The sequence below is a fragment of the Pseudophryne corroboree genome, chromosome 11 (genome assembly GCF_028390025.1).
Source record: "Pseudophryne corroboree isolate aPseCor3 chromosome 11, aPseCor3.hap2, whole genome shotgun sequence".
Taxonomy (NCBI): Eukaryota; Metazoa; Chordata; class Amphibia; order Anura; family Myobatrachidae; genus Pseudophryne; species Pseudophryne corroboree.
The window spans coordinates 28,947,318-28,970,953 of record NC_086454.1 but is presented as its reverse complement, the minus strand read 5'-3'; the positions used below and the strand labels follow the sequence as shown (position 1 = coordinate 28,970,953).

The 23,636-nt window shown below is 45.5% G+C and overlaps 1 protein-coding gene across 2 annotated transcripts in view; it reads left to right on the top strand.

Moving 5' to 3' along the window:
* Window positions 1–16,211, top strand: part of PARVA (parvin alpha) — an 85,040-nt gene extending 68,829 nt beyond the window's left edge. For both annotated transcript variants that reach the window (XM_063946413.1, XM_063946414.1), the window contains exons 7-13: window positions 4,996–5,054; window positions 6,294–6,313; window positions 7,268–7,329; window positions 8,573–8,641; window positions 10,089–10,190; window positions 11,420–11,492; window positions 11,585–16,211. In XM_063946413.1, the coding sequence (XP_063802483.1) occupies window positions 4,996–5,054; window positions 6,294–6,313; window positions 7,268–7,329; window positions 8,573–8,641; window positions 10,089–10,190; window positions 11,420–11,492; window positions 11,585–11,661 (462 nt within the window). In that variant the 3' untranslated portion in view covers window positions 11,662–16,211. The remainder of the gene's footprint in view (window positions 1–4,995; window positions 5,055–6,293; window positions 6,314–7,267; window positions 7,330–8,572; window positions 8,642–10,088; window positions 10,191–11,419; window positions 11,493–11,584) is intronic.
* The last annotated feature ends 7,425 nt before the right edge of the window (window positions 16,212–23,636 follow it).

Below are 23,636 nucleotides of genomic sequence, written 5' to 3'. Positions count from 1 at the left end.
GTATGTATAAAGGAAAGAAACCTGAGGTAACGTTTCCTCCCGCTCATGAACTGAACGCTCTTTATGAAAAGGCTTGGGAAAATCCTGACAAGAAGATACAGGTTCCCAAAAGAATTCCGGTGGCATATCCGTTCCCCTCTGGGGACAGGAAAAAGTGGGAGTCAACCCCCACGGTGGACAAAGTTCTCTTGCGTCTGTCCAAAAAGGTGGCGCTTCCGTCTCCTGACACGGTAGCCCTAAAGGATCCTGCGGATCGTAAGCAGGAAAATACACTAAAATCCATTTATGTCACTACAGGGTCGCTACTCAGGCCTGCCGTTGCTTCGGCATGGGTGAGTAGCGCTATTGAAAAGTGGGCAGATAACTTGTCATCTGAGGTAAATTCCCTAGACAGGAATAGTGTACTTTTGACTCTGGGTCACATCAGGGACACTGCAGCATATTTAAAAGAAGCTGCGAGGGATATTGGCCTTTTGGGATCAAGGGCCAATGCCATGGCAGTCTCAGCTAGGAGGGCTTTGTGGATTCATCAATGGAATGCTGATGCTGACTCTAAGAAGACTATGGAGTCTCTACCATTTAACGGTAGTGTCTTGTTTGGTGACGGCCTCGCTGCCCTGGTATCTACGGCTACCACGGGTAAGTCATCATTTTTACCTTATGTTGCTGCACAACAGAAGAAAACGCCCCACTATCAGATGCAGTCCTTTCGGCCCAATAAATACAAGAAAGGACGAGGCTCCTCCTTCCTTGCTACGAGGGGAAGAGGAAGGGGGAAAAGGTCACAGGCTGTGGCAAGTTCCCAAGAGCAGAAGTCCTCTCCGGCTTCTACCAAATCCACCGCATGACGCTGGGGCTTCTCTGCGGGAGTCCGCACCAGTGGGGGCACGTCTCAAACTCTTCACGCAGGTCTGGGCTCGCTCGGCCCTGGATCCTTGGATATTAGAAATAGTGACCCAAGGGTACAAATTAGAGTTTCAAGACGTGCCCCCTCACCGATTTTTCAAATCGGCCTTGCCAGCTTCTCTTCCAGAAAGGGAGGTGGTATGCGCTGCGATACTAAAGCTGTGTCAAAATCAAGTCATTGTCATGGTACCCCCGTCGCAACGGGGGGAGGGTTTTTATTCGAGTCTGTTCGTGGTACCAAAGCCGGATGGCTCAGTCAGACCGATTCTGAACCTAAAATCCATCAATTTCTTTCTAAAAAAATTCAAATTCAAGATGGAATCTCTCCGAGCGGTGATCTCCAGTCTGGAGGAGGGGGATTTTATGGTGTCGCTCGACATAAAGGATGGCTACTTACACATTCCTATATATCCTCCACATCAGGCATACCTGAGGTTTGCGGTTCAGGATTGTCATTACCAATTTCAGACGTTGCCGTTTGGTCTGTCCACGGCTCCGAGAATTTTCACCAAGGTTATGGCGGAAATGATGGTTCTCCTGCGCAAGCAGGGAATTACAATTATCCCGTACTTGGACGATCTTCTCATAAAGGCGAGATCCAAGGAGCAACTGCTGAAAAACGTTGCACTCTCTCTGACAATTCTGCAACAACACGGTTGGCTCCTAAACTTGCCAAAATCACAATTGGTTCCGACGACACGGCTGTCGTTCCTGGGTATGATTCTGGATACAGAATTACAGAGAGTTTTTTCTTCCAGTGAAAAAAGCTCTGGAAATACAGAACATGGTAAAACAGATTCTGAAACCGGCAAGAGTGTCAATGCACTCGGTTGCTGGGGAAGATGGTGGCAGCCTGCGAGGCCATTCCGTATGGCAGATTCCATGCCAGTGTGTTTCAGTGGGACCTGTTGGACAAGTGGTCCGGGTCTCACCTGGACATGCACCAGAAAATAATCCTATCTTCCAGGACCAGGATCTCCCTTCTGTGGTGGCTGCACAGTTCTCACCTTCTGGAGGGACGCAGGTTCGGGATTCAGGATTGGATCCTGGTGACCACGGATGCAAGTCTCCGAGGCTGGGGAGCTGTCACACAGGGGAGAAATTTCCAGGGAAAATGGTCAAGCCAGGAAGCTTGTCTGCATATAAACATTCTGGAATTAAGGACCATTTACAACGGCCTTCTGCAAGCGGAACATCTTCTTCGCGGTCTGCCCGTCTTGATTCAGTCAGACAACATAACAGCAGTGGCGTACATAAACCGCCAGGGCGGAGCAGAGCGGCGATGGCGGAGGCCACGAAAGTTCTTCGCTGGGCGGAGAGACGTGCAAGCGCTCTGTCAGCAGTCTTCATTCCAGGAGTGGACAACTGGGAAGCAGACTTCCTCAGCAGACACGATCTCCATCCAGGAGAGTGGGGTCTTCATCAAGAGGTCTTTGCAGAAGTGACAAGTCGTTGGGGAATTCCTCAAATAGACATGATGGCGTCTCGCCTCAACAAGAAACTTCAGAGATATTGTTCCAGGTTGAGGGACCCTCAAGCAATAGCGATGGACGCCCTAGTGACACCGTGGGTGTTTCCGTCGGTCTATGTGTTCCCTCCACTTCCACTTATTCCAAAGGTGATAAGGATCATAAGAAGAACAAGGGTTCAGGCGATACTCATTGTTCCAGACTGGCCAAGGAGGGCCTGGCATCCAGATCTTCAGGAGTTGCTCATAGAAGATCCCTGGTCTCTTCCTCTACGAGAGGACCTGTTACAACAAGGACCGTGCGTGTATCAAGACTTACCACTGCTGCTTTTGACGGCATGGTGGTTGAACGCCAAATCCTAGCCCGAAAGGGTATTCCCAGTGAAGTCATTCCCACACTTCTTCAGGCTAGAAAAGAAGTAACGGCAAAGCATTACCACCGTATTTGGAGGAAATATGTCTCTTGGTGTGAATCCAAGAAGGCTCCTACGGAGGATTTTCAGCTGGGGCGTTTGCTCCATTTTTTGCAAGCAGGTGTGGATGCGGGCCTAAAGTTAGGCTCCATTAAAGTACAAATTTCGGCCTTATCAATTTTCTTTCCGAAAGAATTGGCCTCCCTTCCAGGAGTTCAGACCTTCGTGAAAGGCGTGCTGCACATCCAACCTCCCTTTGTGCCCCCAGTGGCACCATGGGATCTTAATGTGGTGTTGCAGTTCCTGCAATCTCATTGGTTTGAACCTTTACGTAAGGTTGAGTTAAAATTCCTTACTTGGAAAGTAGTCATGTTGTTGGCCTTGGCATCCGCAAGGCGGGGATCTGAATTGGTGGCTTTGTCTCACAAAAGCCCCTATTTAATCTTCCATGCTGATAGAGCGGAGTTGAGGACTCGTCAGCAATTTGTGCCAAAAGTGGTTTAATCGTTTCACGTAAACCAGCCTATTGTGGTGCCATTGGCTACTGACGCCTTGGCGGAATCGAAGTCTCTCGATGTGGTCAGAGCTTTGAAAATCTATGTCGCCAGAACGGCTCTAATTAGGAAAACAGAGGCTCTGTTTGTCCTATGGGCTCCCAACAAGATTGGGGCTCCTGCTTCCAAGCAGATTATAGCACGCTGGTTCTGTAATACGATTCAGCAGGCTCATTCTACGGCTGGATTGCCGTTACCGAAATCGGTGAAGGCCCATTCTATCAGAAAGGTGGGCTCATCCTGGGCGGCTGCCCGAGGGGTCTCTGCATTACAGCTTTGCCGAGCTGCTACTTGGTCGGGATCAAACACTTTTGCAAAATTTTACAAGTTTGATACCCTGGCTGATGTGGACCTCTTGTTTGGTCAATCGGTGCTGCAGAGTCATCTGCACTCTCCCGCCCGTTCTAGAGCTTTGTTATAAACCCCATGGTTCTTGAAGCATCCCCAGCATCCTCTAGGACGTATGAGAAAATAGGATTTTAATACCTACCGGTAAATCCTTTTCTCTTAGTCCGTAGAGGATGCTGGGTGCCCGTCCCTGTGCGGACACTATCTGCAGTACTTGTTTCATAGTTATTGCTTGTGTTACACAAAGGTTGTGTTTCAGTTATGGTCAGCCTGTTGCTGATTTTGTTCATGCCGTCGACTGGAATTCTGTTTAATGCCATGTTGTACGGCGTGCTTGAGGTGTGAGCTGGTATGTATCTCACCCTTAGTTTAACAATACATCCTTTTCCTCTAAATGTCCGTCTCCCTGGGCACAGTTCCTATAACTGGAGTCTGGAGGAGGGGCATAGAGGGAGGAGCCAGTTCACACCCATTTAAAGTCTTAAAGTGCCCATGTCTCCTGCGGATCCCGTCTATACCCCATGGTTCTTGACGCATCCCCAGCATCCTCTACGGACTAAGAGAAAAGGATTTACCGGTAGGTATTAAAATCCTATTTAAGCCCAGCTTGTGCGGCGCTGTATGCGTTAATGTCAGGTGACTCTGAGATTTCTGCTCCCGATAAACTAAGGTGCCACATAGTCAAGGTGGGTGTCCAGAGCAACCCGCGAGGCCTTCTCTCTACACCCCATCTCTGGTTTTACCATGTTCAACAAATCCATAGGGTTTGAGTCCATTCAGGATGAGGCCTTTAGCTTGCACTGCAAATGAGAGAACGTATCCCCCCCCCCCCCCCCCCTACCCCGGATGAGATGCAATCTCCAGCCCCATCTATAGATTTGTAACTACACCTGATGGCTGCAATTAGTTACCAATCCCACAATCAGATTATCCCCATTTGGGAAACGTTACGGAGATATTCATAAGCCCACTTGACACATAACAAATCGGCAGCACTTAATGGTCTGCAGAACACTATGCAATTAGTTTGCTAAATTTAATTTACTCCGATGTAAAATTGATTCCGCGCTGACCCACGGACGGATGGGAAGACCGCGCTGTGGGATGATCTGCTATTCTAGTGTGTTTAAGGGCACCTTAATCAAACAAATGACATTTTTATAATCAACAGTTAATGATAAGTATATTTTATCAGTCTTACCCCTGCAGCGGGAATGAAATATTGTGTGCCTTTTTTACGAAGGGTCCGCAGTTTTGCATTTGAAACATGTCGGGTAAATGTGCGTCTTTGTGTCTTCCCGTCTAGAAACTGGATGGAATGCTGCAGTCCCGCCAGATCCAGGAGGAAATCACCGGTGACACAGAGTGCGTAATCTGCCTTTTTGACATCTGATTTTTAATGGAGTACAGATGTTTGTGAAGAACACAATCCATTGCGCCATTACCGAGTGCACTCAGCGCCTTCATACGACCCTGACTAGAACTGGGCTGGGAACATGAAATTTAACCCTTCTTCAGAGATGTCAGCAGCCAGAAGGCCGTCTTGTTGAAATGAACAAAATAACAAAATTTGTGTGTCATTGGTGTGCATGAGATAGAGCAGTGTTTCCCAAACTTGTTAATCAAAGCACCCTAACAATCCAGGTTTTAAGGATATCCTTGCTGGTGCCCAGATTGTATAATTAAAATGTATGATAATGTATATAATAAAATGTACTAATTGATAGGATTGTGTTAAGTCAGGATATCCTTAAAACATGGGAGGTCATTCCGATGATCGCTAGCTGCATTTGATCGCTGTGCAGCGATTAGGCAAAAAAAGGCACTTCTGCGCATACGTATGCGCCGCAATGCACATGCGCGTCGTACTATTGTAACAAACAATGTAGTTTCACACAAGGTCTAGCGAAGCTTTTCAGTCGCACTGCTGGCCGCAGAGTGATTGACAGGAAGAGGGCGTTACTGGGTGTCAACTGACCGTTTTCAAGGAGTGTTTGGAAAAACGCAGGCGTGGCTGGGCGAATGCAGGGCGTGTTCGTGACGTCAAAACAGGAACTGAACAGTCTGAAGTGATCGCAAGCGCTGAGTAGGTATTGAGCTACTCTAAAACTGCACAAAAAAGTTTGCCACCGCTCTTTTCGTTCGCACTTCTGCTAAGCTAAAATACACTCCCAGTGGGAGGCGGCATAGCGTTTGCACGACTGGTAAAAACTGCTAGCGAGCGAACAACTCGGAATGACCACCATGGACTGTTAGCATGCTATGAGTACCGAGTTTTGGAAACACTGGTATAGAGCAATCATTACACCTGCAAAATCAAACGATTACTTAGTAAATCTGACAATTAAGGAATATGTGGGATTAAGCCGATTTGAGAAATTTCAAATCATTTTCCAGTGCGCACAAATTTGAGTTCTCACAGGAAATTACGCAACGTCCCATTAAATTAGAAGATGGCAGCAAAACTGTAACAAGCATCCATGCATCATCAATGTATTGTGGCTCCGCTACATTCAGCTGGCGAGTGTCTGTCCGTGACGATAACGGTGATGTCATCTGTAGCGTTAATAATTAACGTGGCCACTTTCTGTTTTGTTTCCAAAGGGCGTTATCAGGAAGACACGGTGAGTACATTGTTGGGATTTCACAAGTAACAATGGCTACAATGTGTTATAGGAATATGTTACTTGACAAATACATGTAACTTTCCGGACACATTTAGGAGGACAGTATGATATGAGTGTGGTCACAGCAGAACTGATCTCTGTAGTGTGGTAACCCGTCTGGGCTATATAGAACTGGCCATTGCCTTGTGGGCTGCCATGGGCTGTTTGGTCCAGTTTACCCTGAACGTTAATTATTAATCCCTTCAGTGGCATGCCCGGGAATCTTCTGGGGTAGACAGCGCTGGCAACCGCAGAAGATTTCCGGGCATACTACTGATCGATTCCCCGGGGACAGCCGTGCACGGCGCCCGGGAATCGGCATACTCCATTATGGAGTTTAGCCCACCCCCCGGACTCCTAATGGCCGGGCGGCGGGCTTAGCTGTAAAATGGCTTATGCTGGCCAGGCGATTAACTCGCCCTGCCCCATCACTCACCCTCCCCCCTGCACTTTACCCCTAAGCTCGCACTTCAATTTTAAAACACCCTCCTCACCCCCCAGGGTGTGTTTTTAAATTGAAAACCCGCCACTGAAGGGGTTAAAGCAGCAATACGGCCTCTTGTTCATCTGTACAGCCCGACTGTGCCAGCGCGGTCTCCCCAATACTGCCCCATTACCCCACATCTAAATGATAAAGAACAATAACTTTCACATAGATAAAACACGTAATGAGATATCTGAACTTCTCTGAAAGCGTATGCGGTGGAGTCGTACAAAAACCGTCCATGGACCGTAACAATCACGGATTTAGCCTAATGCTTTGTTAAACAACAAAATATAATAATCAGGAAATGTATTTTATAAGGTTTTAGGGACGCATTGTGTTTTTTCTGTAAAGTTGAGACTGATCTCTGTGTTAATGATTCATTTATTTCTTTGCTACATAAGTCATTTTATGTTTTTCTCTTTAAGAGCGAGATGCATTCGATACTCTCTTTGACCATGCTCCTGATAAACTCAATGTGGTGAAAAAGGTCAGATATACCGATTTATCCCATCTGTTTATATGGAAGATCCACACAAGCATCTCATCAATTCCCAGGAACACATTGTTACACCGTAATATAATACAGGAGTAGATTAATAAAGTGATAGTAAAGAATTGGGATATCTATAGACGTTAGCTAGCCAGTTAAATAGCGGATACTGAAATGCGTTTCTCGATGACTGGCAGCGATGCATCAGCACATATGTAATCCCTTGCATTGCCATTGTGCGTAGGCGTTTGGGGCGGAGCCTTTTACCCCTGTACACTGGCACATTTTACATGCTGTGACTTTATATCTGCTCCAGTACCATAATCCACACCACGTTGTCAGCAGTGACTTATATCACATGCAGCCGCCCAGTAAATTTATTTCTCTATCATATAGGTGCAGTTACCTTGGTTTTATGGCTAAAGATATGAAATATCTTATATGCTTTCTCCATAAGTATGACTTTGTAAGCGTAATACTCAGTGTGAAACGCGTAGGGTAAGGTTGTGGGGTGAAACGCGTAGAGCCTGATGCAGAGTGAATACTACGCCAGGTTACCTAGTATAACTCGCCCAAGTGAACACGCGCATGTGCAGTTTGCCCCTCCGTTTTGTGAGATGCGGCAGTATTTGCCTCCTTTGTGTGATGTCACACAGCTGCTAGCGCTCTTCAGTGTAACGCTACTGGAATTATAACCATATTGTTATATGTCCTGATATAGTGATGGGACCCACTGTACTCACAGAAAACTGCTGATTGCAATTGGATTTGAGCATCACTAAAATAAACCTATAGAACATAGGTGTGGTATGAAAGGTTTATATACCATAGAAGGTCTACACCAGAATGTCGGCATTTTCCCGTTGACGTCTGTGTTAACCCTAAAATTGGCTTTTGCCATTCACAATGTCCGTATTCCGTCTGTGACGTCATTGTGAACGTATACTGGAGAATACGGCAGAGATCTACCCTGGGAGGGATCGCTCGCAAACAGTAACTGCGCACATCTGATACTCCGGGGTCGCACTGAGCCGTACTGTAATGGGAGATTGGCCAGACAACGCATTTCCTTTATATTACATTTCATTCCTGTTATTGCTGGTTTTACATTTATTCCATCACAAGAATGGGTTTATTAATAAGCAGTAAAAGTTTTCTTTTTAATCTCTGCATGATTCTAGTGCATTTCTCAGTCTTTGGTCGCCGGGAAATTTACTGTTTGTCTTGTTCTCATGTCTAGACTTTGATTACTTTTGTTAACAAACATCTGAATAAGCTGAACCTGGAGGTGACCGAGCTGGAGACTCAGGTAGGAATTCTGTCATTCTACATATTGAGGTCTGTGGTGAGGGGTTTCCACCTGATGTTTCCTATACTGGCCTTGTCTGTGCCCTCGTACCGCTTTAACCTTCTGGTACTATAAGCCATGGCTTTCATTCATCAGTCCACACACAGATCTTCCCTGCTCTCTGGCAGCTATTGGGGGTAATTCCGACCTGATCGCTGCCAGGCGATCAGGTCTGTATTGCGACGGGGATCGCCGGTCAGCGACGGGTTTGTGCGAAGGATCCATTCGCACAGGCGTTCGCAAGGAGATTGACAGGAAGAGGGAGTTTGTCGGTGGCAACTGACCGATTTCAGGGAGTGTCTGGGAAAACACAGGCGTGTCCAAGCATTTTCAGGGCGGGTGTCTGACGTCCGCTCCGGCCCCGATCAGCCTGATGTGATCGCAGCGGCTGAGTAAGTCCTGGGCTGCGCAGAGACTGCACGAAATCTGTCTGTACAGCTCTGTTACACATGCCATCGCACACTCGCACAGCTACAATACACTCCCCCTGTAGGCGGCGACTATCTGCTCGCAGCAGTGCAAAAATCGCTGTCCAGCGATCAGGTCTGAATTACCCTCTTGTGTCCTATCCACGATGTGCAAAAGCAAACAGCCTGATGCTATAAAGACCTGGCTGGATTCCTGGAATGCGCATCTAAAGCAGTTTTCATTATATATATATATATATATATATATATATATATATATATATATATACAGCAATGGAACCCCGGCACTCCGGTCTGACGCAAATCCTGCTCCGGTGCCTTCCCTTCAGGGCTTAAAACCTCTGAACAGCATATAATACCTTAGAGAGGGTGGCACTCAAAGACTTGGCAAAAGGATGTACATCCTTTTGCCAAGTCTTTGAGTGCCGCCCTCTCTAAGGTATTAAATATATATATATATATAAACAAGGTGCGGACCGGCACTCCTCCCAATGGCAAATCAGGTGCTCCGGTGCCTCCAGCAAATATGGGGTACACAGGAAGCAAAAACGACTGCGGCACTCGAAGACTTGATGCAAAATACTGGTGTATTAGAATAAACACATAATGTCCAACGTTTCGGGGTTAACACACCCCTTTGTCAAGGAGAAACAGCAATGAAGTGAGTGAGAAAACGGGTATTTAGGTAAGCGTTTTCTCACTCACTTCATTGCTGTTTCTCCTTGACAAAGGGGTGTGTTAACCCCGAAACGTTGGACATTATGTGTTGTTTCTAATACACCAGTATTTTGCATCAAGTCTTCGAGTGCCGCAGTCGTTTTTTATTCCTATTTATATATATATATATATATATATATATATATTTATATATTTAGATAGATATATATATTTAGATAGATATAATGTTCTTGTCTCTGATGTAGCAGAATACAGCTCACCCCACGCCTTGTCACATCTAACGCCTCTTCTCTGTTGCGCAGTTTGCAGACGGCGTGTACCTGGTACTACTGATGGGTCTGCTGGAAGGCTACTTTGTCCCCCTCTATAATTTCTTTCTGACTCCAGACAGCTTTGAGCAAAAGGTAATTCTGTGCAGGGGGGTGCGAGTAGGAGGCGGCGTCCTGTACCAGGATTACATTGCACCATAAGGATTTATGTATGATTAAGCTACGTAACGTTTTAGTTCTCTCTTTTTATAGGCTTTAGAGCAAGGTGTCGGGCGCACGCACCCCACCGCTATTGTAATTGCAGCCACAACATTATAGAGAGCGGGTAATCACAGGGGACTCAGGAGGGTAAACCGCCTATGTAGTGTCCTTGTATGTACTACAGTATATACTTTACTAACCCATCGTTATATAAATATAATGTCACACTTGTATTGTGGCTTTTGTTGGCGCAAAGTCAAAGTCCTGTCATTGCTGAGAGTAAATGTAGGTTGTAGATGTAGAGATAACGTTCCTATTACTGTAATAAAACGACTACTTGCGGCACAGGTTGGGTCTCAGCGTAGAGCTCCATTGGCCAGCACTTCATGATGCAATATCTAGCACTGCTCTTTGATTGGCTGTCTCATGTGGAGCAGCCAATCACGGTGCAGTGAGGATTGGGGCGCATGTCGGCCTAGGTAGACGGGGTTACAAATGGAAGACACAAATGCAGATATACAGCGGAAGTATATTATCCACGGGTGGTTTATCTGTATCAGACAAACAGTGGTCGATCGGTGCTTTATAGGAATGACGGACCCTATTGCCGGGGCTGTCTCACGTAGAGCCGGAGGTGTGGCAGCGCTGTATTCTGTGTCCATGGCATTTGCGCAGCGAGCATTTCTCCGTACAGGGTTTCTTCTGAGGAAAACTAGGAACAACTCGTGAAATCAGTTTTCACGTAAACTGCTGTTGTGGTAGCGCTTAATTAATGTGTATCCATCATGTAGAGAGCGGCATCTGTTGCAGGCGCCGTTACGGGTCTTCCTGGCAGAATCAAAATGGAGATGAGTCGGTCAGTCAGATACGTTTCCTATTAATGTCATAGAATCTATATTAGGGCAGAAGTGCACATGACACATAAAAGGCATGGTGGCACAGTGGTTAGCATTACTGCCTCACAGCACTGATGTTGATAATGGACATTGGCTGCCAAGCGGGAACCAACGGGTGTGGGGGGCTCACCGATAGGCCCCTGCCGTCCTCTGGGGGAACTCAGAATATACAGTGAGGGGATGTGGAGGTATTGCATTGGAGGAGAGTATGGAAATACACAGGTCGTTATCACAGCAAACTTAATAGTGATCTTACCTAATTACCAGGTCCTCAACGTATCCTTTTCCTTTGAACTCATGCAAGATGGCGGCCTGGAGAAACCGAAGCCAAGGCCGGAAGGTTGGTCATGACCTCGTAGTTATGTCATCGCTGTTGCACGCTGGCGGTTATTGCTCTGTAAGTAACGCTCTGCTATTCTCTTTTACCCGTAGACATCGTCAACTGTGACCTGAAGTCCACTCTGAGGGTCCTCTACAATCTGTTCACCAAATACCGCAGCGTGGAATAAGGAGACGTCCTACCGGGAACAATCAGAATTACACGTCAAAAAGCAATAGTGACATTGGTTTCTGTTCCCAATTTTTATTTAACGCGGAGCTAAAAAGGGAACATTTTATATTTTTTATTATTTTCTACTGTGCAAGAAAAACTCTTCTTGTACCGCTAGTTGTAAAAGGACCTAACAGGGAACCGGTTCATGATTGGGGAACAGGATCGTCACCTTGTCGACCGGAGCTTTAGTTATTTGTATAAATAGGATGGTGGCAATTATATTAACATATCTGCCGTTAATCTTATCACAGACGTTATGTAAAGCGCGGACTCTGTGACGTATCCGTTACTTGTCTTTGTGTCTTAGCGTTCCCGCTACTGCCAGTAGGTCACCACCTCTAACCTCAGTAAAATTTTTACACGGTACCACTTTTATGTGCTTAGGGTTCAGCCCCGTTTTGTGCCTCCGCTAACGCTTGCCCTCACTTTAAAGCTTGAGTATACATTATAGGAAAGCCGTAATATAAAGAAGACTGTTCCACCCTTAATAATAGGTGCGCAACCACTAAGTACTTATGCGCAAATCAGAGATTGCGGCTTGTGATAGGTCATCCCGCTCACGTAAACCTCTGCTGCCATTGGCAGTTGGTGAACTTGATGAGCCAATCAGCGTTACAGAACCTGCATGGCCCTGGGAAAGACGCCTGCAGCCACCTATTACGATGCAGCATTATAACAACTTACTAGGTGGTTGTGCAGCTTTGAAATTCGGGGCATTTCACAAAAGTGACATTTTTACGGTGACAACCGTAGTCTTATTTCCAAACTCATGAAATGACTATTTATTTTCTAAGATGATAAATACCAGTTTTGTTTTATGTTCAGAAATTAACTATGAAAAATAGTTGGTGTCAGCATTCCTCAGCTTTTAAAAATCTCCCATTAAAAGCAATCTGTACCCGCGGCTCAGCATCACCCTCCACCCAGCAACTGCCCCACTCTGCCTTATCCTGCCCTCCACTCTGTCTGGCCCTAATCCTCCACCGCCCCCACCCCCTGGCTCTGCCATGGCCCCATCCCTGCAACTTAATTGTTTTATTTTATTTTTTTTATTATAAAACTTTTTTTTTTTTTTTTTTAAATGTTTCCAAAATTGTTGATATTGTTTTTTATGATTACAATATGTACATAATGGCTATTTAGGGGTCCATTCAATTACTGTCTGAATTCCCGACTTGTCGGACAAACGGCAGTTTATTCAAGTCAAGCGGAAAACACGTGGATCGGCGTATTAGCCACGGATCCATGGATTTTATTGGATTTGTGGGCATTTGACAGGTTTTTGGCCTGTTTTTGACAATGCCGATTCGACTTTAAAAAAAGTCGGATCGGCATTGACGAAAACGGGCTAAACCTGTCAAACTCCCGCAAATTGAATAGTGAATAGTGCAGTGTCTGATTCGATATCAGTTGAATACACCCCTTAAACTTTATTGTGCCCGTTTAAAAAAAAAAAAAAATTGCATTGAATCAGGTTTAGTAAGTTTTTACGGAATTTGATAATTTAAACAAAGAAAATCTAATTTGACAATTTGAGACATTTTTGGAACAAAAAAAATAATTAGCCAGTAAAGTGATTAATGACTTATTAACAAGGCATTTCTGAATTACACAATTAGCAAAAACGGGGTTTTCTACAACTGCAGGATAATTTCCTGGTATAAAACTCCATTTACCAAACCGCGTTATACGCTAAATATTTATAGACGTGTATTTTATACTCGGCAGAATAACAGAGCGTTCCTTCACGTGAAAGTGAAGCTTCGGTTGGACTGTATTTATTTAACACATAATTTTATGGCTTTTGCTAAATTGTACTAATGAATAACTAGCAGGGGCATATAATTAGCTGCTGAGAGCATTCGGATGGGGCAGTGTATATAAGAAACCGGCTCTGCGTGGAATTAATCTGCCACGGATACATAATGCACTTGCCATTATGTCAGGTAGTCTCTAATCAGACTCTATAATATCGTTCCTCACCCCTGCGAGGTCTTTGTGCATTCATAGTTACTCCTGTTCCCGTATGAAAAGGTGCTATATTTACCCACATTACAGGCGAGCGATGCAGGAATATACTATTTCAATAATAATACAATATTTTACCTATTGTGATAATTGCCAGGTAACCCTGCGAGCGGCATCAGATTGCCAACCGACACATTCGCCGCATTTCTTTGCAAGCCCTGCTTCATTTTGACACTTGATACTGAAATTATTTTTTAGAAGCTTACGTTCCAGCATATTTATTTTTTCACGCTACTCCTTCATATAGGAAATGAGACGTAAAACCAGCTGGCTCTAAGGGTAACGCACTCTTCCGCATTGCTCGTGGTTACCGAGGGGCCACATGACACAGTGTAACCAATCTTGTAGATTTCCTTATAGAGTGTAAGCCTGCGTGCAGGGCCCTCTAACCTGTCCGTCTGTTATTACCCAGTCTCGTCTAATTACTGTTCATATTACCAGTCGTAAACTGCGATGGAATATACTGGCGCTATACAAGTCATTTTATTATCAATTTGTTTAAAGAGATTCTCAGCTTTAAAATACATACATTTGAATTGCCCTACCTTCTCATAGTACTTTTGTCGGCTCCCTCAATTTGGACGTTGATCATTTCTTGCAAAGGGCAGGGTCTGGCACTTAAATATAACAGGGGTCGCTGCCACGTACCTTTGGCATCACTGTAGCAGGTGGGGATCCGACGCAACGGCCGTAAGTAACGATGTATGCGTCAACTCCTCAAATTAGAAGCCGACATGGTGCTATTCAATGGAAGGACAGCTGTGTATAATATTTTAGAGCAAAGTACCGTTTTAATAACATCGGCTAAACAACAGTAACATGATGTAATCCATATCGGCAAATCAGAGATCAGCTTTCGTTCAGACTTACATTATACAGTTTATAGCGGACATCCAATTGGTTGCTGTTACTTATTGGCATCATGTTATTGAATAAGCCCTTTGTTGTTAAAGGCTTACTTACCTTATATAGTCCGCGTAATACATTTGGGGGCATTTTCCTGCACGGATAGAGAGGATAACAATGTTGAGCTTACAAGTACACGTTTTTATGAAGGTGCTCTAGAACCTTTTACATTCCCTTCTCCAGGTTCCTATCCCCTGAACATCACCTAGCAGTGATTTATACCCCGAATCACCAGTTTTTCTAAAGCATAATTTTGAATTTAAACACTGAAGGTAACAGAAATTCAGGCCGAATTATAAAGGTTTATAAAGGGAAACGCAGCTATAGTGAATATTATATATTTTGGTTTATGCGGACATTGTACTGTTGCACGGCACACAAACACACCTGCTGATTTGGATACGATTGACTAAAACACAAGTTATTTTTGTATTTTTATTATTGTTGCCAGAACAGTCAAGAAGCTTTTGTACTTTTAGCGGCATCGTTTGCACAAATTGCTAGATGCTTTTATTATTCATAGATTGGTTATAAGTAAACTGCAACTAATTCACAGAGTTCTGCTGCCCAAATGTAAGTGCACGCATTGCCCCAATGCAGCTGGAGGCAGCCATTTCCTGATCCAATATGGCAGCCATTTCCTGATCCAATATGGCAGCCATTCCCTGATCCAATATGGCAGCCATTCTCTGATCCAATATTCCTAATACTGTATCTAATAACTGGATTGGGAATGTAACAAACTAATGTATAAGCAAAATGGGTTGGGTAGAATATCCCGACACACAGGATGCCGGCGCCGAGAATACCAACGCCGGCATCCCGATGATGAAGATCCTGACTGGGGTAAATTATGGATTCTAACTCACCCCTCTAACCCCCGCAGCCTAATCCTAACGTCCCCTGTATACTTACCTTCGGTATCCCGGCTGTCAGGGTTCCAGCGTAGGTGTTCTGGTGGGAGTCGGGATTCCAACGCCGGTATTTCAGTTGCCGGGATACCGACAGCCGGGATATTGAACTTATCCCAAGAAAAGTAAGCGCAAAAAAAGTGAAAAAATAAATGCCTAATATAGTGGCTAGTTGCAGTATTGGATCAGATAAAAATGAAGATGATAAACAAAATGTCTGTTAAATGATCGTTAAAAAAATAAAATAATTGGAACTATAGAACCGAAACCCCACTTGTAGATAATTTAAGTTGTCATGATCTCTGTTCCTGATCTCACGTGAGGTGGAATAGAGTATTGAGGTAAAGCTTCTTGTTTGTTTTATTTTAAAAACTAGGTATAGCTCAACTTCCTGTGGCTTGCCTTTTAGGACCAATCTAGACAGGAAGTGACCAATATTTTGACAAAATGGCCACCGTCAGAAAAAAGGGCCAACCCTGCAGTGTTGAGATACTGCCATAAAGTACTGAAGTATTTTTGTATTGTGCTGGGATCTGCTTCCTGCATATCTATTTTTATGTTGCTGTTCGTATTATGAAGAAAGTATAAAAATTATATTTCTACCTTTATGTATCACATAATATGGTTTTTTTTTCACTCAAAATAAAAAGCTTTATTCATTGATGACTAGTAGTGTGTGATATCAAGCGTATTTGGGTATTACCTTATAAATGGGATTCCGTGTGAACCATAAAGGATCTAAAAGGGTCTAATTATGTACCTCATAATGTGTACATACATCGCGCTGCTATGGAATTACAGTAATTTGCTGAAGATTAAATAAAAGGGTCCTTGTCATGGGTTTATATTTTAACCTTTTCATCCCCTCACTTAGTGGCCATGTAAGCAGTACAGGTGTGAGGATGTACCAGTGTGAGTATGGTAGGTGTGAGTATATACCAGTGTGAATAGGGTAGGTGGGAGAAAATAACAGTGTGAGTAGGGTAGGTGTGAAGGTGTACAGTGTGAGCAGTATAGGTGAGAGTAGGGAAGGTGTACCAATGTGAGTAGTACAGGTGGGAGTAGGGTAGGTGTGAGGATGTACCAGTGTGAGTAGTACAGGTGGGAGTAGGGTAGGTGTGAGGATGTACCAGTGTGAGTAGTACAGGTGGGAGTAGGGGAGGTGTGAAGGTGTACAGTGTGAGCAGTATAGGTGAGAGTAGGGAAGGTGTACCAATGTGAGTAGTACAGGTGGGAGTAGGGTAGGTGTGAGGATGTACCAGTGTGAGTAGTACAGGTGGGAGTAGGGTAGGTGTGAGTAGTCTAGGTGGAAGTAGGGGAGGTGTGAGGGTGTACCAGTGGGAGTAGTATAGGTGGGAGTAGTACAGGTGTGAGGATGTACCAGTGTGAGTAGTACAGGTGGGAGTAGGGGAGGTGTGAGTATATACCAGTGTGAGTAGTAGCGGAAGAAGGGTAGGTGTGAGGGTGAACCAGTGTGAGTAGGGGAGGTGTGAAAGTGTACCAGTGTGAGTAGGGTAGATGTGAGGGTGTACAGTGTGACCAGTACAGGTGGCAGTACGGAAGGTGTACCAATTGAGTAGTACAGGTGGTAATAGGATAGGTGTGAGGGTGTACCAGTGGGAGTAGTACAGGAGCGAGTAGGGTAGGTGTGAGTATATGCCAGTCTGAATAGGGTAGGTGGGAGAAAATAACAGTGAGTAGGGTAGGTGTGAGGGTGTACAGTGTGAGCAGTATAGGTGGCAGTAGGGAAGGTGTACCAACGTGAGTAGTACCAGGTGAGAGTAGGGTAGGTGTGAGGATGTACAAGTGTGAGTAGTACAGGGGAGTAGGGTAGGTGTGAGTAGTCTAGGTGGGAGTAGGGGAGGTGTGAGGGTGTCCCAGTGTGAGTAGTATAGGTGGGAGTAGGGGAGGTGTGAGGGTGTACCAGTGTAAGTAGTACAGGTGGGAGTAGGGGAGGTGTGAGGGTGTACCAGTGTGAGTAGTACAAGTGGGAGTAGGGGAGGTGTGAGGGTGCACCAATGTGAGTAGTACAGGTGTGAGGATGTACCAGTGTGAGTAGTACAGGTGGGAGTATATACCAGTGGGAGTAGTAGCGGAAGAAGGGTAGGTGTGAGGGTGAACCATTGTGAGTAGGGGAGGTGTGAAAGTGTACCAGTGTGAGTAGGGTAGATGTGAGGGTGTACAGTGTGACCAGTACAGGTGGCAGTACGGAAGGTGTACCAAAAGAGTAGTACAGGTGGAAATAGGATAGGTGTGAGGGTGTACCAGTGGGAGTAGTACAGGAGCGAGTAGGGTAGGTGTGAGTATATACCAGTGTGAGTAGAATAGGTGTGTGGGTGTACCAGTGTGAGTAATACAGGTGGGAGGGTGTACCAGTGTTAGTAGTACAGGTGGGAGTAGGGTAGGTGTGAGGGTGTACCAGTGTTAGTAGTACAGGTGGGAGTAGGGTAGATGTGAGGGTGTACCAGTGGGAGTAGGGTAGGTGTGAGGGTGTACCAGTGTGGGTAGTACAGGTGGGAGTATATACCAGTGTGAGTAGTAGCGGGAGAAGGGTAGCTGTGATGGTGTACCAGTGTGAGTAGGGTAGGTGTGAGTGTGTACCAGTGTGAGTAGGGGAGGTGTGAGGGTGTACAGTGTGAGCAATATAGGTGGCAATAGGGAAGGTATACCAATGTGAGTAGTACAGGTGGGAGTAGGGTATGTGTGAGGATGTACCTGTGTGAGTAGGATAGGTGTGAGGGTGTACCAGTGGGAGTAGTGTAGGTGTGAGGGTGTACCAGTGTGGATAGTACAGGTGGGAGTAGGGTAGGTGTGAGTATATACCAGTGTGAGTAGTAGCGGGAGAAGGGTAGGTGTGAGGGTGTACCAGTGTGAGTAGGGTAGGTGTGAGTATATACCAGTGTGAGTAGTAGCGGGAGAAGGGTAGGTGTGAGGGTGTACCAGTGTGAGTAGGGGAGGTGTGAGGGTGTACAGTGTGACCAGTACAGGTGGCAGTAGGGAAGGTGTACCAATGTGAGTAGTACAGGTGGGAATAGGATAGGTGTGAGGGTGTACCAGTGGGAGTAGTACAGGTGTGAGTAGAATAGGTGTGAGGGTGTACCAGTGTGAGTAGTACAGGTGGGAGGGTGTACCAGTGTAATACAGGTGGGAGTAGGGTAGGTGGGAGGGTGTACCAGTGTAATACAGGTGGGAGTAGGGTAGGTGTGAGGGTGTACCAGTGTAATACAGGTGGGAGTAGAGTAGGTGTGAGGGTGTACCAGTGTGAGTAGTCTAGGTGGGAGTAGAGGAGGTGTGAGGGTGTACCAGTGTGAGGAGTACAGGGGGAAGTAGGGTAGGTGTGAGTAGTAGCGGGAGAAGGGTAGGTATGAGGGTGTACCAGTGTGAGTACTACAGGTGCGCGTAGGGTAGGTGTAAGGGTGTACCGGTGGGAGTAGGATAGGTGTGAGGGTGTACCAGTGTGAATAATACAGGTGTGAGTAGGGTAGGTGTGTGGGTGTACCAGTGTGAGTAGTACAGGGGGGAGTAGGGTAGGTGTGATTGTACCAGTGTGATAGTACAAGTGGGTGTAGAGAAGGTATGAGGGTGTACCAGTGTGAGTAGTACAGGTGCGAGTAGGGTAGGTGTGAGGGTCTACCAGTGTGAGTAGTACAGGTGGGAGTAGGGTGGGTGTACCAGTGTGAGGAATACAGTTGGGAGTAGGGTAGGTGTGAGGGTGTACCAGTGTGAGTAGTACAGGTGCGAGTAGGGTAGGTGTGAGGGTCTACCAGTGTGAGTAGTACAGGTGGGAGTAGGGTGGGTGTGAGGGTGTACCAGTGTGAGGAATACAGTTGGGAGTAGGGTAGGTGTGAGGGTGTACCAGTGTGAGTAGTACAGGTGCGAGTAGGGTAGGTGTGAGGGTCTACCAGTGTGAGGAATACAGGTGGGAGTAAGGTAGGTGTGAGTGTGTACCAGTGTGAGTAGTACAGGTGGGAGTAGGGTAGGTGTGAGGGTGTACCAGTGTGAGTAGTACAGGTGGGAGTAGGGTGGGTGTGAGGGTGTACCAGTGTGAGGAATACAGGTGGGAGTAAGGTAGGTGTGAGGGTCTACCAGTGTGAGTAGTACAGGTGGGAGTAGGGTGGGTGTGAGGGTGTACCAGTGTGAGGAATACAGGTGGGAGTAAGGTAGGTGTAAGGGTCTACCAGTGTGAGTAGTACAGGTGGGAGTAGGGTAGGTGTGAGTGTGTACCAGTGTGAATAATACAGGTGTGAGTAGGGTAGGTGTGTGGGTGTACCAGTGTGAGTAGTACAGGGGGAGTAGGGTAGGTGTGAGTATATACCAGTGTGAGTAGGGTAGGTGTGAGTATATACCAGTGTGAGTAGGGTAGGTGTGAGGGTGTACCAGTGTGAGCAGTGTAGGTGGTAATAGGCTGGATGTGAGTGTGGTTAGTGTTGATGATAGTAGGGTTAGCTTATATAAAGATATGGGTTCCCAGAGCTCTTACAGATTTGTAGGTTGTTGGAGTATCTGTTTCAGTGTGGCAAGGAAATCTCTTCCTACTGTATACACTATGTAGACCAAAGTGATTGGACACTGACAGCGTATAGATTGACGAGATTGTATTGACGTCAGTACTGTGTAGGGCCACCATGTGCAGTGATTACTGCAGACACCCTTCTTGGAAAACTGTCCACAAGTTCCTGGAAAACAGCGGGCGGTATGTTTTGCGATCCCTCCTTAAGTACAGTGACCAACTGCAACACTGAAGAAGGTGGAGTCGGTCTAGAACATACTCCAAAGGTTTTAACAAAATTCAGGAGGGAAACATTCTTCAAAGGAAGAGGAGTATTAGAACTCGAGGACATACACTGAGACTGGAGGGAGGCAGGTTCAGGGGAAATTTAAGGAAAAATTACTTCACAGAAAGGGTAGTGGACAAGTGGAATAGCCTCCCCTCAGAGGTGGTAGAGGCTAAGACTGTAGAGCAATTTAAACATGCTTGGGACAGGCATATGAATATCCTTACAAAGAATTAAGGTTCAAAAAGGGTTGAGATTGCCTAAAGGATAAAAAAAAAAAAAGGGGCAGACTAGATGGGCCAAGTGGTTCTTATCTGCCGTCAAATTCTATGTTTCTATGTTACCCGTCGCTCCAATTCATCCCAGAGGTTCTCAATGGACTCTGAGCTGGCCAGTCCATCCGAGTTACTGAATTTTTTGTAAACCAGTCCAGCATCGCCCTGGAAACATGACAGGTGGCATTGTCACCCTGATAAAAACATTTGTCGTTTCCGTAGAACTGCCGCAATGTAGGGAGCAGAGTTACCGAGAACATCTCTATACTTCTCAGAGTTACCATGCATTTCATCTAGTAGACCTATGCCAAAACAGCTGAAACAGCCCCACAGTATAACACCACCACCTACATGCTTTACCGTAGGTACTGTACACCCTGGCATCAGACGTTCTCCTGGCAATTACCAAACCCAAACCCATCCATCTGATATGGAAAGTGTAAACCAGAGGTTCTCAAACTCGGTCCTCAGGACCCCACACAGTGCATGTTTTGCAGGTAACCCAGCAGGCACACAGGTGTATTAATTACTCACTGACACATTTTAAAAGGTCAACAGGTGGAGCTAATTATTTCACTTGCGATTCTGAGGAGACCTGCAAAACATGCACTGTGTGGGCCCCTGAGGACCGAGTTTGAGAACCTCTGGTGTAAACTGTGGATTCGTCACTCCATAACTCTTGCCGCCATTGTTCCACTGTCCAGTGTTTGCGCTCCTCAAAAGCACTGGGCTGCATTCTTCTTTGTGATTAGAGGTTTGTGCTTGACCGTAATATCCAAGTATATGGGCCTCCCTACCAAGTGTTCTTGTTAAAACCGGCACATTAGTGGCCATTTGGAACTTGTGTGCAATTGTATGCATGGGACGACCCCTGTTCTTTTGCATCTACCTGGTTAGCACTCTCCCGGTCCCTGGATTGCAGTTTCGGGGGTTCTTCCAGGGGGAGGTGCATTCCTGCAATGACCGTTCTTCTTCCACGCATTAATGACAAAAGACATGGTAGATTTAGGAATCTTCCTAACATCCGCTTCTCACACTCATACCTCCGATCGAGCAGCTTACAATGATCCCCTTTTTGATCTCTGTTAGCTCCTTCCGTCAAGCCGTTCTGCTAGCAAATGATCTAATAAGTGCCCCTCTACCCGTGTTTTTAAGATATAGTTTAAAATATACGGTGGTGTGGGGTTGTACTGGTCTTAGACCCAGCAACAGCAAGGCACTTGTACATCAATGATTACATCCATGCTTTGTACCACTGCGACTTTTCCTGATTGTGTATTATTACATATGCGGTTTATTTTTATGTCTTGACACCTTGCAGCGCCCAGTAAGTAAAAGATAATTCTAATGTTCTATGTTATAAACTGTCGTGTTTGAAAAATGACAGTTGGGAACGGATTGGCTGGAGGCATCATTTATCATAGGCAACAAATTTGGAATAGATAAAACTCGTCGATAAAGGGGCCCCTTGGTTCTATAATGTTACTAGGCTACTTAAAAGCCAATTTAATTGTAATCTTAAGACATCCAGAAGAAGACACTGATATCCCAGACGAGGACAATAAAGCCTCGGCATATTCACAACCAGAGAGAAGGAAATGGGGACAAATAATATTTCTTTATCTTGAGTTTACAAAACCTGATACGAAGCCAATTCCAAGAACCTGCGCCAAAATCCGGAGTCCTAATTCCTTACTTGGTGAGTGTGTACAGGTTGCTGCAGAGAGGAAGCTTTACCAGTGATCATCGCCAGGAAGAGGCTTCAAGACTGGCATCGGAAATCATGCAAGGTCATTGTTTCATACTGCTGGGAGGCTGCGGTGCAATACTGCTGTCTTCTAGTTCCCTTTCTGAGTAACAGAGGACGCAGCTACTGTGCGGCAGGAGGACACTGGCTGGCTCCACGAGGACGCTTACTGGACTGAAAGAGGTCTAAAATTAAACATCCCCGTTTTCTTCTACACCTGCTTGTTAGGATGCAGGACAAGCGCATCTCAATGACGTTTCTTTGATTGAGCCCTACGTTTTCTAGCACACGTTTTAAGCATGATGCAAGGGTGGAGCTACTATAGGTGCGCTTAATGCATATTCAATGTTGGCAATCATGTCTCTAATCTGATAGAAATACTTTTCCCATTCGATGTTTGAGAACAATGGCTGCCCCCATCCAGAGCCGGCCCTAACCAATATGATGCCTTAGGCAAGATTTTGGCTGGTGCCCCCTAGCACCACCGCTAGCTCCGCCTCTGACCCTGCACCCCTTTCCCAGCACCATCACCCCTCACCCATAGCAGTCCTTATTTTGGTGTTTGCACCCCTATATTTTAAATAGGAACAGTTCGTACATTTGACGCACAGCCCAAAAAGGGGTGTGTTTTTGCTGGCAAGAGGCATGGCCACACAATAGTAACGCCAATTCCAATTACGCCACACAATACTGCAACTTTATTCACATTTGATCATGCGATAGTGTCCATAATTCATATTACATCCCACAGTAGTATCACTTTACCTTAAACGTTACTCCTCACAGTAGAGCCCCTTAATCACATTACATCACACTGAATTGCTCCTTATTCACATTACACCACACCCTTTTGCTCTTTATTCACATTAGATGACACAGTAGTGCCCTTTCTATATGCAACGCCACATAGTAGATCACCTTATACACATAATTCCACACAGTAATGCACCTTACACATTATTAATGTCCTTATAAACATAATGCGCCTTACACATTATGACAGCCTTTATTAATGCCCTTTTACACATAATGTCCCTTACACATATGCCGTACATTATTAATGCCCTTATACATATAATGACACACATAGTGCCCCTTACACATTTGCTGCACAGTTAGTGCTCCTATACACATAATGACACACATACAGTAGTACCCTGTTACACATATGCCGCACATTATTAATGCCCTTATACACATAATGACACACATAGTACCCCCTACACATATGTTGCACATTATGAATGCATTTTTACATGACACATATAATACTCCTTACACATATTCCA